Genomic DNA, 22258 nt, shown 5'->3' with positions numbered 1-22258 from the left:
AATCTGAAAAGGCTACGTACCATATGATTCCAACCATATGACATTCTTGAAAAGGAAAAACTAATGAAACTGTAAAAAAGATCAGTGGTTGCTAGGGATTAGGGTGGAACAGAAATGAACAGGCAGAGCACAGGATTTTTACGGCAGTGAAAATATTCTGTATGGTACTATAATAGTATTTCATTACACATTTGTCAAAATGCATAGAATAAACACCACCAAGAATGACCCTCTAGGGCTTCCCTGGTGGCACAGTGGTTGAGAGTCCGCCTGCCGATGCAGGGGACACGGGTTCGTGCCCTGGTCCGGGAAGATCCCACATCCCGCGGAGCGGCTGGGCCCGTGAGCCATGGCCGCTGAGCCTGCACGTCTGGAGCCTGTGCTCCACAATGGGAGAGGCCACAACAATGAGAGGCCCGTGTGCCACGCAAAAAAAAAAAAAAAGAAAGAATTACCCTCTAATGTAAACTATGGACTTTGGGTGATAATGGTATGTCAGTGTAGGTTCATTATTTTAACAAATGGGCCACTCTGGTATGGGATGCTTATAGTAGGGGAGGCTGTACATGTGTCAGGGGGCATATAGGAAATCTCTGTACCTTCTGCTCAATTTTGCTGTGAATCAAAAACTGCTCTAAAAATAAAGTCTATTAAAAAAAATTGGGGGGGCCCACCGATTTACTGATCTAAAAATCACTCATCAAAAGAAAGAGAATCTGGGTATTTTTCTTTTTAAAGCTACCCCAATGATTCTGATACAATAGCCAGGATTAGGAAACCACTGACTTAAAAGAGCCACACTAGCCATTTCTGTTCCTTCCCTTTGCAGAATTTCCTCAATATGAATATTTTTTATATAGTTATAATAATAATCATACTGATGTGGTTCTGAGTCCTGATATTTTTAAGCCATCCATTAACATTCAACATTAAACTTTACTTTAGGAGAAAAGTTTCTAGCTATATCATTTCATTTCCAAAGCACTGTAATAATTCCAAGAAAAAGGGTATAGCAGAATGAAATATAAGAAAAATACAATGTCATCTGAGATTTAAGCAATTTCCAACCTAACACCAAAAGCATGAGCTACAAAAGAAAAAAATGATAAACTGGACTCCATCAAAATTAAAAGTTTTTGTTCTGCAGGTACTGTTAAAACAATAAAAAGACAAACTAAAGACTGAGAGAAAATATTAAATGACTTGTACCCAGAATAAAAACAAACAAACAAACAAAAACCTCTCACAACTCAGTAAAGAAAGCAAACAACAGAATTTTAAAATGGGCAAAAGACTCGAACAAATTCTACACATGAAAAGATGTTCACCAACATCAGCCATTAAGGAAATGCAAATTAAAACCGTGATGAGACACCACTACACACGTCCATTAGAATGGCTAAAATAAAATATACTGACAATACCAAGTGCTGGCAAAGATTCTGAACAACTAGAACTCTCATACATTGCTGGTGGGAATGCAAAATGGTACAGCCCTACCAGAAAACAGTTTGGCAGTATGTTATGAAGTAAAACATACACTTACACGTGACCCAGCAATCCCACTCCTAGGAATTTATCCTAGAGAAATGAAAACTTATATTCACACAAAAAGCTGTACACAAATGTTCATAGTAACTCTATTCATAATCAGAAGAAACTGTATACAACCCAAATGTCTTGCAACAAGTAAACAGGTAAATGGATAAGCAAACTGATACATTTATATAGAAGAATATCACTCAGCAATAACAAGGAACAAACTATTGATATATACAACAGATTGGCTCAATTGCAAAATAATTATGTGAATGAAAGAAGTTAGTCTCAAAGGCTACAAACTGTATGATTCCACTTATAGGACATTCTTGAGAAAACAAAACTATAGTGACAGAAGAGATCAGTGATTGCCAGGTATTAGGGGTGGGAGAAGGATGTCACTATAAAGGGAAAACAAATTTTCTGGGGTGAAGGATGTTCTATATTGACTGTGATAGCAGTTACATAAATCTATAAATGGGCTAAAATTCACAGAACTGTACATGAAAATAAAAGGCTAATTTTATTGTATATTGACTTTTTAAAACTTGCAGTAATTATGATTCTCAAAATTGGGTCCTGTTTTATTATCATATTATAAATGTAAGCTATGATGCCACAATCTTTATTCATAAAAGCAACTTGAATGCCAAACAATGAAGAATTGTTAATTATTTTGAGTATACCAACGTTACAAAGGCCTCTGCTATAGTTCAAATTGACATACCACATCCTCCATTTCTGTGAATAGAGCTTTCCCTGTCCTTTTTATTACACACTTAGCAAAGATTAAAGGAGATTACTAAATAAATAAAAAAACCCACTTTTATTTTTCAATGTTGTATCAATAACAACACCTGTTCACTGATAAATTAACATCCAAGTTGCAAGAAATACATCCTCAAATCAATCAAATTACTGGCAAAGGGAGGGGGAGAAGGATGGAAAAGGGGATGACAGGAAGGCCAGCAGGCATGAGCATGACTGGGAGCTACAAGGATTGACAAGGAGGCTGACCTTGGGGCAGCAGCTCCTGGCTGGATGGAGAGTTGAAGGATATTAATAATCTACACAGTATCCCCCCACCCTCTAACATACACACATTTATTTTTAATCATTAATTAAAATTTTTTCATCTAAATTTAAATGCCTGGGGCAAAGTCCCAGCAAGCCAATCCTAATATCTAGGTAACACAAAGAAATTTATCAGCTAAAACTAATTATAAAGATTTTAATTCTAAAGTTTACTGAAACCAGCACTGAGCCATATAATTAATGATGGTATGGACTACTGAAAAGGACTTCCTTCTTAGAAAGTCTTAAAACTCAGCACAATACTTAATTCCAACACAGATAAATCTCTGTAAATACAGATATTTGTATTTAGCATTATTTTGCACTGAAATATATATACCATGTATTAAAAACATAAAATGGTGCATAATGCTAAAAAAAGAACATTTAAAAGTATCACAGAGATACTACTGATATAATGTTAAGAGGTGCAACCTCTTAGAAATCTGTAGTATTGTAATGTTCACTCAGGAGCTAAAACAATCAAATTACTATTTGCAAATGGACTTGAGGACACGGGAGGGGGAAGGGTAAGCTGGGATGAAGTGCGAGAGTGGCATGGACATATACACACTACCAAATGTAAAATAGATAGCTAGTGGGAAGCAGCCGCATAGCACAGGGAGATCAGCTCGGTGCTTTGTGACCACCTAGAGGGGTGGGATAGAGAGGGTGGGAGGGAGACACAAGAGGGAGGAGATATGGGGATATACGAATATGTATAGCTGATTTCACTTTGTTATAAAGCAGAAACTAACACACCATTGTAAAGCAATTATACTCCAATAAAGACGTTAAAAAAAATTAGTATTTGCAGACAGTTACCAAGGGCAATTACTAATTAGGACTTTTGACTTTGACTTTGACCTATACAGTCTGCAGCTCCTCTTCCCTGTAATATGGCTGGGGTTGATTAGATCAATGGCACTCATGCAATGCTCCACTAAGATGTCTCAGTACCACTCCAGGGTGGGCACTGTTTCCCCTGATTAAATATGATTTATATTGGTTTTGTGTGATTTTAAAAGTGGGGTTTTCCACTATTTTAAAAATACAGGCACACCTCGAAGATGTTGTGGGTTTGGTTCCAAACCACTGCAATAACGTGAATATCACAATAAAGCAAGTCACATGAATTTTTTGGTTTCCTAGTGCATATAAAAGTTATGTTTACATTATACAGTAGTCTATTAAGTGTGCAACAGACTAAATAAATGTCTAAATAAATAATGTGCATATCTTAATTTAAAAATACTTCGTTGCTAAGAAATGCTAACCATCGCCTGAGCCTTCAGGGAGTCGTAATCTTTTGCTGGTGGAAGATCTCGCCTTGGTATTGATGGCTGCTGACTGATCAGGGTGGTGGTTTTGCTGAAGGCTGGCGGGGGCGGCCGTGGCAATTTCTTGAAATAAGATGACAATGAAGCTGCTGCATCAATCGACTCTTCCTTGTTTCAAGAATGATTTCTCTGTAGCATGCAATGCTTTTTCACAGCATTTTACCAACAGTAGAACTTCTTTCAAAAGTGGAGTCAGGGGCTTCCCTGGTGGCGCAGTGGTTGAGAGTCCGCCTGCCGATGCAGGGGACACGGGTTCGTGCCCCAGTCCGGGAAGATCCCACATGCCGCGGAGCGGCTGGGCCCGTGAGCCATGGCCGCTGAGCCTGCACATCTGGAGCCTGTGCTCCGCAGTGGGAGAGGCCACAACAGTGAGAGGCCCGCGTACCGCAAAAAAAAAAAAAAAAAAAAGTGGAGTCAGTCCTTTCAAACCCTGCTACTACTTTATCAACTAAGTTTACATAATAGTCTAAATCCTTTGTTATCACATTAACAACCTTCACAGCATCTTTACCAGGAGTACATTCCATCTTAAGAAACCACTTTTCACGTTCCACTTCTAATTTTAGTTCTTCTGCAACTTCCACCACATCTGAAGTTACCTCTTCCACCCTTTGAGCCCCTCAAAGTCATCCGTGAGGGCTGGAATCAACTTCTTCCAAAGTCCTGTTAGTATTGATATTTTGACTTCTTTCCACAAATCATGAATGCTCTTAATGACATCTAGAATGGTGAATCCTTTGCAGGAGGTTTTCATTTGACTTTGCTCAGATCCATCAGAAAAATCACTATCCATGACAGCTATAGCCTTATGAAATGTATTTCTTAAATAAACAGACTTGAAAGTTGAAATTACTCCTTGGATCCATGGACTGTAGAATGGATGTTGTGTTAGCAGGCATGAAAACAACATTAATCGTCTATAGATCACCATCAGAGCTCTTGGGTGACCAGGTGCACTGTCAAAGAACAATAATACTTTGAAAGGAATCTTTCTTTTCTGAGCAGTAGGTCTCAACAGTGGGTTTAAAATATTCAGGAAACCATGTTGTAAACAGACATGCTGACATCCAAGCTGTGTTGTTCCATTTATAGAGCACCGGCAGAGTAGGTTTAGCATAGTTCTTAAGGGGCTTAGGGTTTTCAGAATGGTAAATGAGTGCTGGCTTCAACTTAAAGTCACCAGCTGCATTAACCCCTAACAAGAGTCAGCCTATCTTTTGAAACTTTGAAGATAGGCACTGACTTCTCCTCTCTAGCTATGGAAGTCCTAGATGACATGTTCTTCAAATAGAAAGCTGTTTTGTCTACACTGAAAATCTTCTGGATTACTTGATAGTCTGTACATCAGCACTTGCTGCTTCACTTTGCACTTGTATGTTACGGAGACAGCTCCCTTCTGTAAACCTCCAAACCCATCTCTGCTGGCCTTCAACTTTTCTTCTGCAGCTTCCTCACCTCTCGCAGCCTTCACAGAACTGAAGAGAGTTAGAGCCTTGCTCAGGATTAGGCTTTGGTTTAGAGGAATACTATTGTGCCTGGTGTGATCTTCGATCCAGACCACTCAAACATTCTCCGTATCAGCAATAAGGCTATTTCACTTTCTTATCATTCGTGTGTTCACTGGAGAAGCACTTTTAATTTCCTTCAAGAACTTTTCCTTTGCATCTACAACTTGGCTGTTTGGTACAAGAGGCCTAGCTTTCAGCCTATTTCAACTTTCAACATGCCTTCATCACTAAAGCTTAATCACTTCTAGCTTTTGATTTAAAGTGAGACGCGCCATTCTTCCTTTCACTTGAATACTTGAGGCCATTATTAGGGTTATTAATTTGCCTAATTTCAATATTGTTACGTCTCAGGGAATAGAGGCCCAAGGAGAGGGAAAGAGACAGGGGAGCAGCTGGTCAGTGGAGCAGTCAGAACACACACAACATTTATTAAGTAAGTTCGCCATATTATTTGGGCACAGTTTGTGCCTCCCACCCCAAAACTATAACAGCAACATCAAAGATCACGGATCACAGATCACCATGACAAATATAATAATAATGAAAAGTTTGAAATACTGCAAGAATTACCAAAATGTGACAGACACGTGAAGTGAGCAAATGCTGTTGAAAAAGTGGTGCCTGACCTACTTGCTCAACAGGGGGTTACCACAAACCTTCAATTTGTGGAAAAAAAAAAAAGATGAAGTTATCTGCTAAGTGCAGTAAAGCTAAACACAACAAGGTGTGCCTGTAACTGAGACAGCCACTGGATACTTGCTAAGTATCGTTCTTGGCTCTAAATTCTAAAACATACTGCTTGTCGCACCTGATGAAACCAGAGTATTTACATAAATATGCAACATTTACCATGATCAAAAATAGCATATAAGTTCTCACAACATTTGAATTTTTCAGAGCCCTGCGTATGTGATCTGGGGGCTTGTCACTTTACAAATTTTACCAGTTATATAAACCCTGTTTTTCCTAGAAATGCCATTAAAGAATAATTCCTGAAGATCTCAAAATATTTTTCACTTCATCACACCAAAGTGATGTGACATAAACCTATCAATAAAAGTGGCTTACTGTATAAGTAAATCTCAATGGAAGCCAAGCCATGGAGTGTAGACGGTATGTCTCCTAATCTGACACATCCTTTGAAAAAAGCTCCACAGCTCTTCCCGTTATGCCGAGAATTCTTGATTTAAAAGATTACATGGTGAACAGTGGCAGCACAGGAATACAGATGCTAAAAAGCCCATCTGCCTGATTCAATTCACAGACACACATTTAGTAGATGTGTGACCCTGAGCAACTTACTTAATTTCTTTATGTATCAGTTTTTATAAAAACAGAAATAGCACCTACTTCAAGGAGCTGCTGTGTGGATAAAATCAGTATACACAAAATACTCAGAACAGTGCCTAGCGCACAGTAAATGCTATATAAGCATTTGCTTCTATTATAATATTACTTGTATTACATATTCTTAAAATTATTCATATACGTATTTGAATCTTGCTACTCAGAGTGTGGTATGCACAGAGCAGAATCATGGTCAATATCATCATCATCATCACTGGTGAGCTGGACCCACTGAATCATAATCTGCATTTTAACAAGATACTCAGAAAATTCATAAGTGCCTTAAATTTTCTGAAACAAGCAACATAAATAAAACACGTATACCTATATATTCACATATTTTATACAGTATTTTCTAAACTCTCAATTTCCACTTGATTCTTGCTTTCCTTCCTCTAAAGAACAGAAATTTCTCCACAACTAGAAGGAATTCTTTTACTTCATACTTTGAGAAGTTCGTAATGGAGCCAACCTCCATTAAGTTTGGTGAATAGATGTTGCTATCTCGTAATACATATAACAACCTTAAGATTTTTGTACAACCTTAAGATTTTTGTATTTCAAAGCAAACTCCTACTAAAGATGAGGAGAGCTAACCTTAACTTTTGTAGATATTTTAAACTTTCTAAGAATTCACTAATGACAAGAGATTCCTGAATGGAATAAAATTCACTGCCCTCTTGATATTTTCTACACTGACAGTACTGTTTTCATTATTTTCACTAATTTTTAGAATAAAGGTGGCCACCTTGATCAAAGGAATCATACCAGTATCATTAACAAAACTAAAGATAGCCACTACAGGGAAAACGTTTTTCTTGACTGCTGTCAGAAGATTCTTCTATAAATAAGTTTACTAATGTATACATAGTTAGTGACATAAGTTTAAGAATTTCACAAAGTGTCCAAAACGAAGCTCTTAATTCAAAAGGATACATAAACATCTTTCCCTGAACTGACAATTCAAATATTTAATGATTACTTCCAAAAAGTGAAGCAGGGTGCTAGGCACCATGGAGAATACAAAATGCAGTCACTTTACAATCTCTATAAATACAGGAGGGTAGGAAACAGGAGCCTAATATTAGCATTCATATGGCCTCAATACAAAGTGAAATCCAATGAATAGTACTAAAGAAGGTGTGAGGTCCAAAGCAAGGGCACGTGATGGCAATTAGAACAATGGATTTTCATAGTTTCACAAAGAAAATTTGCTACATGTTGAAGAAAATAAAAAAATCCAAATTTGGGATTTTAAAAAATACATTCTTAGTTCAAATATTCTTTTGAACTTCTTAAAAAAGTAACACAACTTGGAAAATCGGGATTTAAGGACAAAGTAGTATCATGAAAAATGGTAGCTTTTTACCTAATGGTTGGAAAGGAAAACAGAAATAAAAAAGCAGTATACCATAGAAGGACAATATGCTTATCATTTGTAAAGTACTTCATTCCCAATGGTTAAGACAATAAGATATACATTAAAAGCATCAAGTACATTATAGCATTAATACCATAGTTAAACTCTGAACAACAGGGACACTGAAATAATAAACAGTAAAATATATACAAAGCACGGCAATATGGCAACTAGTCTTTTTGTTCTCCTGAATACCATGGAGGAAAAAAACACAGTTCCACAAGATCACACAATCTGGTTCCCAGCAGACAGACAGACTCCAGCCTCAAGAAATCAGAGGTATACAGCCCCAAAACTACACTGTGCTTTTAAATGGTGAAACACACTCTGCTTAAAGTGGTTAGATTCAGGAGTAATTAACTTGGGTAGGTAGAAGTATTACCCCACATACAGAAGACAAAACAGATCTCTGCAGTTCATGGATACAAACCATGATGGTTTCCATTTGACTGTTAGTATTATTCTTAGAGATTCATTTCAATAGACAATTACGGAGAGCAAATATGAAGAGCAGGAGACACAAAAAATGAATGAAACAGGTCTTAGCTTAATAAATATTAAAAGAACATCACTAGAAACTACAATAGAGAGCAGTACCTGCCCTCACAGTGCTTACTGTCTATTCCACAATTTAAGTGGGAATAGCTGGTATTTAACATGGGTGAACTTGCTAAATAACACTCTAAACTTGGCTCTTCCCCAACATCATTTCTCTTTCAATCTTTTCAAAGTAGAAACTACTCAATTTCCTATGCCTCTCATATTCTATGATTGGTATCTTTCTGACTCTCTAACAGCCCATTTTCCTCACCTTATCCCTAATAATCTTTCTCTTTTGCGATTATCCTATTTATATTCAAGTCATTCTTCCAAATCATATTTCTTAAGGGTTTGTATACCTAGCTGAGAGCCTTCGTCTTCTTTCTGACTCCTGTCATCACCCTAAGCTGATCCAATATTCAATGTAATGGGTTCTTAGTTTCTTCCAACAACTTTAAATTAGGAAAAAGGACAAGATGGCAGGAGAATGAAAGATAAGTAGCAAAGAAGCACTGAAAATGGCACTCCTACTAAACCTTTTACTCCATCTTTTCTATTTCAATCTGTCTATTTTTAAAAATTAAAACCCAACAGCTCCTACCACCCACAGAATAAAAGCCTAATGCCCTACAATGTTAGTCCAACTAACTTTACCATTCTCGTTTCCTACAAATGCATGTGAAGTCCTTTATGTTCCATTTACACTTATACTGGTCCACCAGACAATGCTCAAACCTAGCTGCCTTTTTTACTCATGCCATTTTCCTTACTGAGACTATCTTTTGCCTTTGTTTACATGATGAATCTTTCATAATCCTTTAAGGCTCATCAAGTGACCTCCTCTTTCTACTTTGTCCTGAATTCTGCAGGCAAAGTAATTCCCCTTCAAATCTGATTCCCTCACTAAAATTGGGAGGTTTCTTGCTGATAGGCATGGTGTCTTAATTATTTTTTGGTGGATAAAACACCGGAGAGACTCAGTATCTGTGGGCCTCTAAAGTGAATCTGTCTTTGCTAATGAAAATCTTAGTCCTTAGTGTTTCTATCAATGTCCTTCGTAATTAACTGCAATCACTGTATTTACGTTGTGTTGTACATAAATGCCATTTTAAAAGTCTCTACATTCATTCACATTTGCCTAGAAATAAAGGAAAAGCACTAAAAAAGCTAAAGCTAAATCTGTTTAAATAACTGGCCTACAAAATAGTCCAGCGCTTACCATAAAATTACCAACTTCATTCCCTCAGGCAATTAGTACTACTACATAAACATCTAAATATAACTATGAATAAACATAATACTTAAAACTCTGGTTCTTCCCATTCTCCCTCTAAAAATGGGGAGAAAAATTAATATACTGTAAACAAGTAGTTTACATAGAAACATCATTTTCAGCAAATGTGACCCTACATACAAAATACAAATGGTAGGATGTTATTCTACAAGGAGACTTTACAAAAAATTACTCAACAAGAAAGTCACTTAAAAATTGAAATTCCCCTTCAAGGCTTCATTTTTCCTACCTGGAAAGCAAAGTGCTGAGAACTGATCAGGATTACAAGGCACAGATTCAAGTATATAAGTCCGTAATATAAGTTCCAGAAAGACAGGGATCTTTGATATAACACAAATGCTTATTAGCCTAGTGCCTGGCACGTAACAGGTCCTCAATAGGCAGTTTTCTGAATGAACGTAAAGCGAGGAGGATGAAGCTCCTCTTATTCTGCCTTCCTCACGTTTAAAGTAAGCTGTTATTTGAAGAACAAGATGGAAAGAAAGACTTTGAAAACCACTGGAATAAATATTCTTTTTAGCAATAATAAACTACTAGAGTACTACTAGAGTTAAGAAGTCAACTAGAGTTGACTCTAGTACTACTAGAGTTAAGGAGTACTACTAGAATTAAGAAGTCAACATCTTTTTTGTCCAGCTATTTTTCTAAGAGGAGAACAAACTTTCAAAGTACAGGAATTAGCTTTTATAAGCTCACTTACGAGACTCCACATTATTTAGTTATTACTATAGACTAATAATTTGAAAGAAAAGGGGAAATTAAGCACCAGTCAAATCTAAGAAAACTGTTAATCATCACAAAATTGGGAAAATAAAGTTCTTGCCACATTAAAACCAAAGAAAGTTTCTCCCCTGACTTTAAGAAACAATTAAAAATGAAAAAACTTCTAAACACATATTATGGCACATGAAAGGACAATGGTAAACTGCAAAAACCATGATTTTCCTAAGTCTTAGTCATTATATAATTTTAAGCCCACTGAGGCTAACAAAACCAATCCCAATCTCCTTTTATACATTAATAAACTGAAGTCCAGAAAAATCTAGTAGTTTGTTCAAGATTGTTAGTGGTAGAATCAGGCCTAAAGCCTACCTTTCCCTACTTTCTATCCGGTACTTCTTCCACTGCATCTACTTCTAACTTCTTTATCATTAAACTCCTATTATTACTTCTATTGATATTATTATTTCTTATTACTATGGAGTACTTAGCGGTGTGTAGAAAAAAAAGACAAGTCCTCCATTACTTTACTATGAGCTTAGAGAATTTCTATTAAGTTTGAATCCCAAATAGGAATCTTCTAAAAGGAAATGACTCCAAAAAAACAAACAAAACACTTTAAATATCTGACAATTTGGTCAGTTATATCTCAATAAAGCTGGGGGGAAAAAAACATAAAAAAATATGGCTCCACCCTAACCTAACCCTGCCCTCAAGTAATAGAACTGATCAGCACTATTTTTGAAGATTTTTTTTTTTTAATGTGGACCATTTTTAAAGTCTTTACTGAATTTGTTACAATACTGCTTCTGTTTTATGTTTTTTTGGGTTTTGGCCACAAGGTATGTGAGAGCTTAGCTCCCCAACCAGCGGTCGAACCCACAACCCTGCACTGGAAGACCAAGTCTTAATCACCAGACTGCCAGCAAAGTCCCTGATTAGCACTATTTTTGAATTTAAAATTGTCTTTTCACACACACACACGCACGCACACACTGTGAAAACCACAACGCTGCTAAATAAAGGTCAAAATTAAATTATTTTATAATTTAAGGTTAGAGCTGAGTCTTAAAGTACCACTAACTCTGGCCATTTTTCTGTCTCCACTGCAATCCTCAATCTACCTGAAATGTTTAAGTTCCTCAGGGTTCAACCTGGGGCCCTCTTCTTTTTTTTTTCCTGTGTGATTTCATCTACTTCCAGGGCTTTAAGTATCATCTATATGCTCACAATTCCCAAATTTACACTTCCAGTCCAAACTTCTCAAGAGAACTAGATTTACATATCTCATTTCATTGGCATCTTAAAATTAACCTGCCAAATGGAGTTTCTTTTTCTACCCCAAATCTATACCAAAAAATGGAAACTCCTAGTTGTTCAAAAGCCAAAATCCTAGAAGTCATCTTGGATTCTTCCCTCTTCCTCATTCCATACAATCAACCTAACCACAGTTAACAAGCTTTCTACATCCAAAATAAATCCTGAATCTGAAAACTTTTCTCTATCCCCAGTGTCACTAGACTGGTATAAATCGCCATTATCATTCATCTGAATTATTGGATTCTTCTATCCTATTGCCCCCACTTCAACTCTTGGGCCCTGTAGCTTATTCACCACATAGCGACCAGAGTAATATTTAAAAAATCTACATCAGATCATATCACTGTCTTGCTTAAAATCTTGAATGGCTACCTACAGTACATACAATAAGTATGACCCCCTTACAGCATGGCTTCAAGGCCTGGCATGATGCAGCTTCTGCTTTTCTCTCCAAACTCATCTTGTTCCATTCTTCCCCGCCAACTCTTAATTCCCTGTTCACGACATGCCCCCGCCCCTCCAAATTTCTCTAGTCCAGGTATTGGCAAAGGAAGTCCTTCTGTCTTTTAAAAATAAAGCTGTATCGAAATACAGCTGTGCCTGTTCATTGTGTGTAGTCTATTGCTGCTCTCGTGCTACAACAGAGGGGTTGAGGAGCTGCGACAGAGAACATATGGCTCAGAAATCTGGAAATATTGGCTATCTGGCACTTTATAGAAAAAATGTTCCATAACCATTCCCTTTTGCCTACAATGCTCTTCAACCCACTTTTCTCATGAACACCTTCTCATCCTTCAAGTCCCAGTTTAAACACCACCACTTTCTCAAACAACCCTACCCTGGCCTAGGTAGTTGCTCTCATCATTTTTCCCTATCACTGTACCCTGTTTTCTTCATTACTTTTTATAACTAAACACTTGTTTATCTGTTCCATGAATGCAGGGATCAGATGCAACCCATTTACCAATATATTTCTTACACCCGAGCCACAGCCTAGCAAATAATAAATACTTTTGAATGTTAAATTCTGTGATGATAAATCTTATAGGGATACTTTTGAGGCTCTGACAAAATGACCTGTAATTTAAAAATCCTTAAAACTGGAAAGTAGCACAACTTTTCTTCTCCAACATAACCATACTTTTAAAGCTATTTTACTTAGAAGAAAATAATCCCTGTGAATTCTGAAATGTCTTCATATTTACTAAATAAGACAAGAATTTTTTTTTAATGACAAGGCACAAAGGCCACATCACACCCTAAGTTTTGCTTTGCGGTCTTGAGAAATTTACTGAATTCCTTTGGGTCTCAGTTTCTTGGGGAAACATTCTTCTAGAGATAGGAAGAATATACTACTAAGAAAGAGAAACAGCATCTAGCTTTTCTATGCCTGCTTCAATTCTGTAAACTTATTTCCAAAGCCCATTATCAGCTACTTTCATTGCAAAGAACTATCCTCCCATCAGCTGCCCTCTTGTAGTTTATACCACTCTGCTTTACCAAAAATGTTCCTCAAAATGTTCACTATTCTCATCTTGAAATCGGAGTACCAACGAACTCTGATGCCATGAAAAAATTGTATTTCCTCTGAATTCTTCAATGTGAAAAGATAGGTCCTGGCTCTCTATACCACAGCACTAAAAGGTTCACTTCAGTCGAAAATAACTTTGCTTTAAAAAATATATTATTATTACTTAGGCAGTTCAGCTAACTGCTAAAAGCATAGTAAACGAAAAAATGAGGAGTGGACCACATAGGAATGCTTTCAGAACCATAAAAAGGGATATATTCTGTGAGACTGAGACAGTTACTTTGATACCACAGAACCCTAAACCACTCTCTTACCTTCCAGTCAGAAGGTGCAATGTAGAGACAGGCAATATTGATTTCCATGCAAACTATATTTCTGCACATTAGATCAAAAACATCCCTAAGTCCCATCTAGTAAACAAATGGAGACTTCCGACATCAGGGGACAAACATTTTGGTCTACTGTATGATGGCTCTATCAGTTAACAGACTTCCTTTAACAGTGTCCCCTTCAGACAGTACCGTATTTGTATGACTTTTTAAAGTGTCTTATAAGAGTAAAAGTGAAATAAGATCAATGCAAAACACAAAAATGAAAGCATAGATACTAACAGAGGTTCAAAAACTTAATTCAATTTAAATAAAGAAATCAATCATTAGATATGCTGACAATGGTACATCCCCTAGTCAGAAATTGACTAGCTTAAGGTGATCAAATGAGTATTTGTGAAAGAAATAAAAATTAAAGAATATTTTCAGATGCTGTTGATATATCATTAACATCTGTAAGAGAAATAAAAGTTTAGCATATACACTTTGTAATTCTTTAGCATAATCAACTTGAATACATGTTCTCTGGAATATATTATAGGGAAATGCCTATATTTTGAAATGATAGTTAATCTTAGATATGGGACCACTTTAAGAGACTTAACAATATGCTGAAGCTCTTACAGTTACCATGGAGTTATCGTTCACATGACTTCGATTTCTACCTAGCCATGTTTCAGAGTCCAAATATCAATCACATCAACACTGACCTCACACTCTGGCTTCCCCTCCACTCTTCACTTTTTGAAAGAGCCGATTCTCAACCAAACCAAATAACTACAAATGTCTTTTCTGCATCTGTGCCCAAGCTGCAAAGCACTGCTTAAAAAAAAAAAAAAAACACACGATAGATCACACATTCAGGACAACTCCTACTGAGCTATCTCTTTCCTCACTTGCCAGTTCCCTTAGTATATTCCCCACAGGAGCTACTCCAAGTCTCTTCATCTCATTTTCAGAACTTGCACTGCTTAATTATTAGATTCATGATAGTCTTAGAACTAAAGCATCTCAAAGATATTACTGCCAACTCCTTCATTTTAATTATAAATAAACCAAGAACTAAAGTTTAAAGGACTATAGCTTTACAAAAACTGAACCGATTTTCCTAAAACCCCACATGCACCCTCAATTTCAGCATATATTTACTGCATCTTGATCAATTCATTATGCCTCAGGAGCAGATTTATAGAAAAATTAAGGACTCGGCCTGAAGCCGCACTACTTCAATACTGTTCCAGCTAGGCCACTTACTAGCTACATGCATCTGGACAAATCACCAATTCTGTGCCCTCTGTTTCTTCACTTTTAAATAGAGATAATAGTAGTATCTGGCTCATTGGGTTGTGACCATTACATAAGTGAATACATCTAAAAGCACTAGAAGTGGACCTAGCACGTAGTAAATGCTAAATAAGAGTTAGCTGGGGATATTATTATCATACCCTATAGAACCTCTGGCAAATGAGAACATGCCCCTCTTCCACCTTCACTTCTCCACTGTTCAATTCCACACTCTCTGCATACCCAAAAGTTCAGTTGCTCCAATCTTCTCCTCTTCAACCGCTTTAGGCAAAACTCCCCCACTCTACTTTTCTTCCTTCTTTTGATGTCAAGTTTCTTAAATCAGTCTTCATTTCCCACACCTATTTACCACAGTTTGCTTTTGAAGATGACATCCCTTGGCTCTGGGATTTTCATTTTCTGCACTCCAACACATATTCCTCAGTACATGCTACCAAGTGTCAGATCTTGATCTCCAGTTTTGAGTTCCTGCCCAAGCTCTGAACCTGTATATCTCCAAACACATCATATTTTTACTTGGACATCTTATTACAATCTCACACTCAAATTTTATCACATGTAAAATGATTTTTAAGGTGCTTTCTAACTATAAAAATTTCCAATATAACCTAAAACAGAATCTGTCATCTCCTCTACGCATTCCAAATAAGTTTTCCACTATAAGTTCACAATAATTCTATTGGTGGCACCATAATTCTCCCAGTAACCAAATTCTACCTGGTCTTCAGAATTTCTGACATCATCCACTCATTTCTAGCCTATCACCTTAACATAGGTTTTTCAAGGTCTTCTGTTTATAGCACACATCCCCCCCATTCTACATTTATATCATTCTCATCTTAATCTTCTTAAAATATTTTGTCACAATATCATCTACTTAAAAACCTCCAATAAACCTCCACTGTAAAGTCCAAATTCCTTAGCTTGGCATTGAAGTTCTCCAATCTGTGCCCAAACCAACTTTGCAACACTATACCCCACTAATCCCCATAAATTATTATACACCTCAGTCAAACTCTACTTATCATCCAAGTTTATTTCTGTATAATCATGTGACATCTGCCATCCTGGAACACCTTCCACACTGTTCACTTATATCCCAAATTTTTCATGGCTCAGTTCAATTTCATCCTTTCCCATGAAATCTTACAGCCCAAGGTAATCTCTCCCTCATTTGAATTCCTAAGCCATTTATTGCCCATACAACTCATTTGCCATTGAATTATATAATGCCTCACACTGTTACCTAAATGTGTGTATCATCTCTCCATCAGAATAAAAGCAAAAACAAACCTAGGAAGGGACAGCATCATATCTCTTTGCATCTACTAGATTTTCTTAGAAAGCTGTACATGGCAGGCACTTAACAAAAAACTGTTGAATGCATGAAGAACATAATCACCTTGCTTCATGAGATACTAGCTACCTGCTCATGTAATCCCATTTAAGAGAAAAGAATTACAGAAGGAAGAGTAGAAATAGAAAGTGACTATATTGTAACCATCGTAGCAATAATGATTCATGCAAGAATCATCAATGGATGCTAAAACCATCACATGAAAGTTTCTTGGGGAACAGGATATTTATACAGTCTCAAAATATATCTGAACAAATTACTTATGAATTACAAAGGGAAAAAAGGTACCTTCACAGTGGAGAAATCTGGCGGACACCAAGTGATCAAAGTTAACATCACCAATAATGGGATAAACTGACATCATGTGCCTCCTGATGTGATGCACTGAGGACACAACATCACTTATGTATTATTCCTGCCAAAAATGCATAACCTGAAACTAGTCATGAGGAAACAATCAGACAAACCAAAAACTGAGGGACAATCTACAAAACAACTGACCTATACTCTTCAAAAATGTCAATGTGCTGAAAGACAAAGAAAGGCTGAGGAATTGTGTGTGATCCTGGATTAGATCCTGGATCCGAAAACGAACTGCTATAAATGACATCACCTCCACACAGGACAACTGGTGAATTTGAATGTGGACCATATTAGATAACAGTTTTATATTAATGTTAAACTGCCTGATTTTGAACATTGTTCTTTGGTTAAGTGAGAGAATTTCCTTGTTCTTAGGAGAAACATTCCAAAGTATTTAAGAGTAAATGAATCTAAAACTTATTCTCTTAACTGTCCAGCAATAATAATAATACCAGTAACAGTAATAACAAGTACCAATAGAAAGACTGGCTAAAATGTGGCAAAATGTTGACAACTGGTAAATCATTGTACTACTGATGCAACTTTCCATTTTTTTAAAGTAAAGTTTAAAAAACAAATACCTTAATACCACACAAAAACTTTGAGAAGTTTTTATTTATCTGTGGTATTTTACATCTTATCTGACAATCTTAAAGCAAGACATACTTTCAGTGGAAGAGTCTGCTTTATAAAAACATTTGCTCTAAAAAAACAAATACATCTTTTTGGAACCAAAGAACCATTGTATAATGTTAACAGTCCAACACTAATTTATCTTAAAAAATTTATATAAAGTTAATTTCATCTGGTGAAAAGACTTAGACAATATTTTTTAAACAATGTAGTCTTATTATTTTCAAATATATAGAGAAAGAAGAGAAAACTAAAATGGGCTGATTAAGCATTTTAAAGAAAGAAATAATGATCTGTAATTAACATATTAATAAACAAGCATATGTAAATTAAAAGTCTGCTTCCGAGATTATATCTTTCAAAGATCACAAACTTCACCTTCTCTCAATTATCAAAAATTCTGGTTTAGCTGATTGTAAGTTTTAAGTGAGGTTTTATAATATAGCTACTAATTATTATTTCTATAGGCTTCCTGGAACCTTTAAAAATAATACTTCTAGATTCAATATAGTTAGCAACAGTCCTTTAAAGTTGGATACCTTATTTATGAGATGTTCGGTAACAACTTCTCTTAGTCCAGTGTAGAGCTTTTCTCCATGTTTATGCAAAACCATTGTATATGCATTTCTATAGAGCTCCTCAAAACTAAGACCACTGTTATTCTTACGCTGGATTTCTTGAATTGCATTTTTCAGAAGGTCCCAAATGCTGTTTACATATTTTTCATCCATGGTCATCTGTAATATCCAAAAGAGAGAAAGAGACAAAAAAAAAAAAAAACCAATGGTTGAAAATCTTTCTGTATTTGTCCATATAGTAAATATTTTATTATATGGCTATGATTATAAATCTGCATGACTTACAAGGATGTTAACAATCTATTTTAACAGAAATAAAGGGATACATTTTAAAATAAGTTTTTAGAGCTGATAGAAGAAATTTTTAACAAATCCTTTTAACACCTCCCTTCTTTCTTATCTGCAGCACAACCCTCCACTTTAAATAAAATCATAATCCCTGATGTTAATACTTGCTTTAGCCAAAAAGTGTAAGACATATTTTCCCTAAATTTATTTAGTAGAATATGAGCTCAGAGAGACAGAAAGGTTCCTTGATGAAAAAAAATTGGGGACATGAACACTATTTTCCTCTCCTGAAGATCTGCAGAGCTCCTTAGCAAATTAAAGATGAGGAGATCTGTAATTAAAAAACAAAAAAAACCAATAAAACCACACATTTTCTTTGTTAAACCTAGCATTCTCACATTTTCCTCCTTTCCCACTTTAGATTCCATGGTCCGTCATTTCTAAGCACCTTGTATACACCCATAAATAACTTGCCCCCTTCCCCCCCTCCAAAATACTTGCCATTCTAAACACCAACTGCCCACCTACGCCTCACATGCACCCACACAGCTGAAAGCAACTACAGAATAACATACATACAACCATATTCAATCCATCTGAATTTAAATTCATAACCACTAACCACAAGTCGGCCCTTAGTACAACCCCACAATCCTACTTTTCTAGACGGACTCTACTTTCCTGGATGATTTTACACCATCTCCTCCATCCACTCCAGGATAATGAATTGCTTCCTGTTCCACTGAAAAAACAGAAGTAACCTGAAGAGACACTGCACAAACTCTGGCCATATCCACTAACCTACCTGATTGTATACCAATATAACCTGCTAGTTCTTGTGCTCAAAGTGCCAAGTTCTTATACTCAAATTATAGCACAGACATCATCTAGGGACTTGTTAGAAATGCAGAATTTCAGGCCCCATCCCAGACCTACAGAACCGTATCTGCATTTTAACAAGAACCCCAGGTGATACCTATACAAAATGAAGTTTAACAAGTATTGCTCTAGTTCCATCCCAACTCACCTACTCAAGGACCTCCCTTTAGCAATCTCCCTTCCCAGCATCATCAAAATTTTCCTTCCTGCTAGGTAATTTCCACCTGCATTTAATACCCTCAGTTTCCCATCTTGAAAACAAACAAACAAACAAATCCTCACAACCCCACATATTACTCCAGCACCACCTAATTTTTCTCTTTTTCATTTACAACAAAATCACAGGGCTACGGAGAAGACTTCTATATTCACTGTCTCCAAGTCACATTTTCCCCGTTGTATCTTGAATCCACTCCAATAAGTCTTTCATCTCTACCATTTCACAGAAACTACTCTTGAGAAGGTCACCAGTGACTTCCTCGCTGCTAAATCTAACAAAGTCTCACTTCTCATCGTACTCGACCTTTCTGGCAGTAATTCAAAGAGCTGATCACTCCTACCACTTGACACAGATTCCTCACCTGCCTTCCAAGCACTACAATCTCATTTCTCTTCCTATTCCACTTGCTCCTATTTGTCAGCGTGCTTACTGCTTCTTACTCATCACTACAACCTCCAACCTCTTGTCTGAACCTCTTACCTATCCACGCTCGGCTTTTAGGTGAAGTTAACTCATCTGGTCTCATGGCTTTAAGTTAACCTCAAAATTTATATAACCTGTTTGGAGCCCTCACCACCAGAGTCTTATGTTCAGCTACCTACTCAATATTTCTACTTGAAAATCTACTAGGCATCTCAATCAAGTCTAGAACAGAAGGCCTAATCTTTTCCCCTAAGTTGGCTTCCCCTGCAGTCTTCTCCAACTGAGCAGATATCCACTCCATCCTTCCAGTTGCTAAGGCCAAAAAGTCTGTAATCAAGTCCTCTTTAGTCTCTCACCTCACTTGTAAAACAAAAGGCAATTCTGTTGTCTCTACCTTCAAAATGTACCCAGAACCTAATTCCTCATTTCTTCCACTGCTCCTAAACCACCATTATCTCTCAGATTATTACAACAGCCTCCTAACTGGTCTTTGTTTCTGCTCTTTGCCCAATATCATAGAGCAATCAGAGTGACCTTCTGAAAACAAACCAAATCATGTCACTCGGCAGCTCACAACCCTCGGTGACTTCTCATTTCTCTTGTAGTTAAAGTCAGAGTCCTTACGCTATTCTACAAAGCCTTATTCGACCTGATAATCTCTCTGACTTCATCTATTCTTCCTCCTTGCTCTCTCTGCTCCAGCCCCACCAGCCTCCTTGTTACTCCTTGGAATATGGCAAACAAGTTCACTTCAAGTTGGTATTTGCTACTCTCTCTGTCTGGAATGCTCTTCCCCAAGATACCTAAGTGGCTCATTCACTGATCAACCTCAAAACTCTGCTCAACTGTCGCCTTAAAATAAAGCTTTAACTAGCTACTCTATTTACAACAGCAGCCTCCTCCTACTAGTGACCCTCAAATTCCAACCTCACATTACTTCTTTTCCTGGCCTCTCTCCTCCCAGTCAAATGTCAGCTCCATGAAGGCAGGGATTTTCGTCACTGCTGAATAACCTCAGCCACTAAAATAATAGCTGGCATATAACAAGCACTTACACCTGCTGATTGATTTTCTACTAATCTCTGACTAAGCGGCCCTCTTCATGCTCAGAAAACCTACAAGTTCCACGTTCACAACCAGGGAAACACTGCATCAACTACTTATCAGATTCATGTACACTTCTGACCTGAAATGGATAAAAGATACCGAGCTAAAAAAATCCTCTCAAGCTAGAAAGTTTTGGAGGTGATGGATATGTTTATTGCATAGATTGTGATGGCTTCACAAATGAATACTTACCTCCAAACTCATCAAGTTGCATACATTAAATATGTACAGCTTACCTCAATAAAGTGGTTAAAAAAAAAGAATCCTCTCCAAGTCCTGTACAATGAGTATGAATGTGAAAGAGGAAGAAGTAGGTAGGCAAAACAGTTCATTCAGTCAAACAAGCTCAACTCCCAATCAAGAGGATTCTTAAGCAGATGACTCAAACTGAGTCTTATTATTCTGATCTTTTCTGGAGAGCTTAAAAAGGAACTCTTTAGAAAACAAATTCTTTCCTGTTACTCAAATATTATTCAAATCCAGGTCTATCAGAGACTTCTCTGAAATGGCCTTAAGAGAATTTACCCTTACATCTAAACTACTACCTATTTTTATCAGATATTCTCATACAGAGGATGCCATCCATATAAAATATAAATAGATGTTGCTATTTGCAACTTTTCACAAATAAAGCCCACAAGACAACGTGATAATGATGGCCTCAAATACTCCATGTATGTGCAACGTGGTTTTAGTTTGCTGACAGCATATGTAGAGGTTACAATAAAGCAGGCTAAGACACCATCCCTGCGGTTAAACAACGAACATATAAAGCAGAACGTTCAAACCAATTTCAAAAAAGAGTAAAGTTAATGCGGACTAAAAACTCCAGAGATAACTATACTGCTAATAGTTGAGCAAAAACTTCAAATGATCTTTTCAGGCTCTGTAACATAAGATCCCATGAAAGCTAGAAAACATACAAAAACGTCTCTACTCAGCATGAATTACTAAATTTTCTATTAGAAACTAAAGTATTTTAAAGATATAAACTAAGAGGCTTCAAATATTGTACAAATACTCTTACATTGTAATAAAAGAATCATTTCTCACATATATAAATCAAGCATTATTTTGAAATCCAAGATGGTATGTAGTATTTTCCTCAGTATTTGTGCTTCATAGATAGAAATGAAGACAGAG

At 36.6% G+C, this 22258-nt stretch overlaps 1 protein-coding gene across 4 annotated transcripts in view; it reads right to left on the bottom strand.

Moving 5' to 3' along the window:
- Positions 1 to 22258, bottom strand: part of CUL3 (cullin 3) — a 98380-nt gene that overhangs the window by 59763 nt on the left and 16359 nt on the right. The window contains exon 2 of one of the 4 annotated variants that reach the window (XM_027119947.1): positions 18160 to 18357. The exons of 1 other annotated variant lie outside the window; for it this stretch is intronic. In XM_027119947.1, coding sequence (XP_026975748.1) covers positions 18160 to 18357 — 198 coding nt within the window. Of the gene's footprint in view, positions 1 to 3890; positions 3912 to 16912; positions 16977 to 18159; positions 18358 to 22258 lie in introns of those variants that run through there. 2 more of the 4 variants (XM_027119965.1, XM_027119975.1) reach the window with 2 other exon arrangements.

The sequence above is a fragment of the Aethalodelphis obliquidens genome, unplaced genomic scaffold (genome assembly GCF_003676395.1).
Source record: "Aethalodelphis obliquidens isolate GAN/ISIS:26980383/991018 unplaced genomic scaffold, ASM367639v1 scaffold2, whole genome shotgun sequence".
Taxonomy (NCBI): domain Eukaryota; kingdom Metazoa; phylum Chordata; class Mammalia; order Artiodactyla; family Delphinidae; genus Aethalodelphis; species Aethalodelphis obliquidens.
Note: the sequence above shows the minus strand (reverse complement) of the source record. Positions and strands in the feature narration are given on the sequence as shown.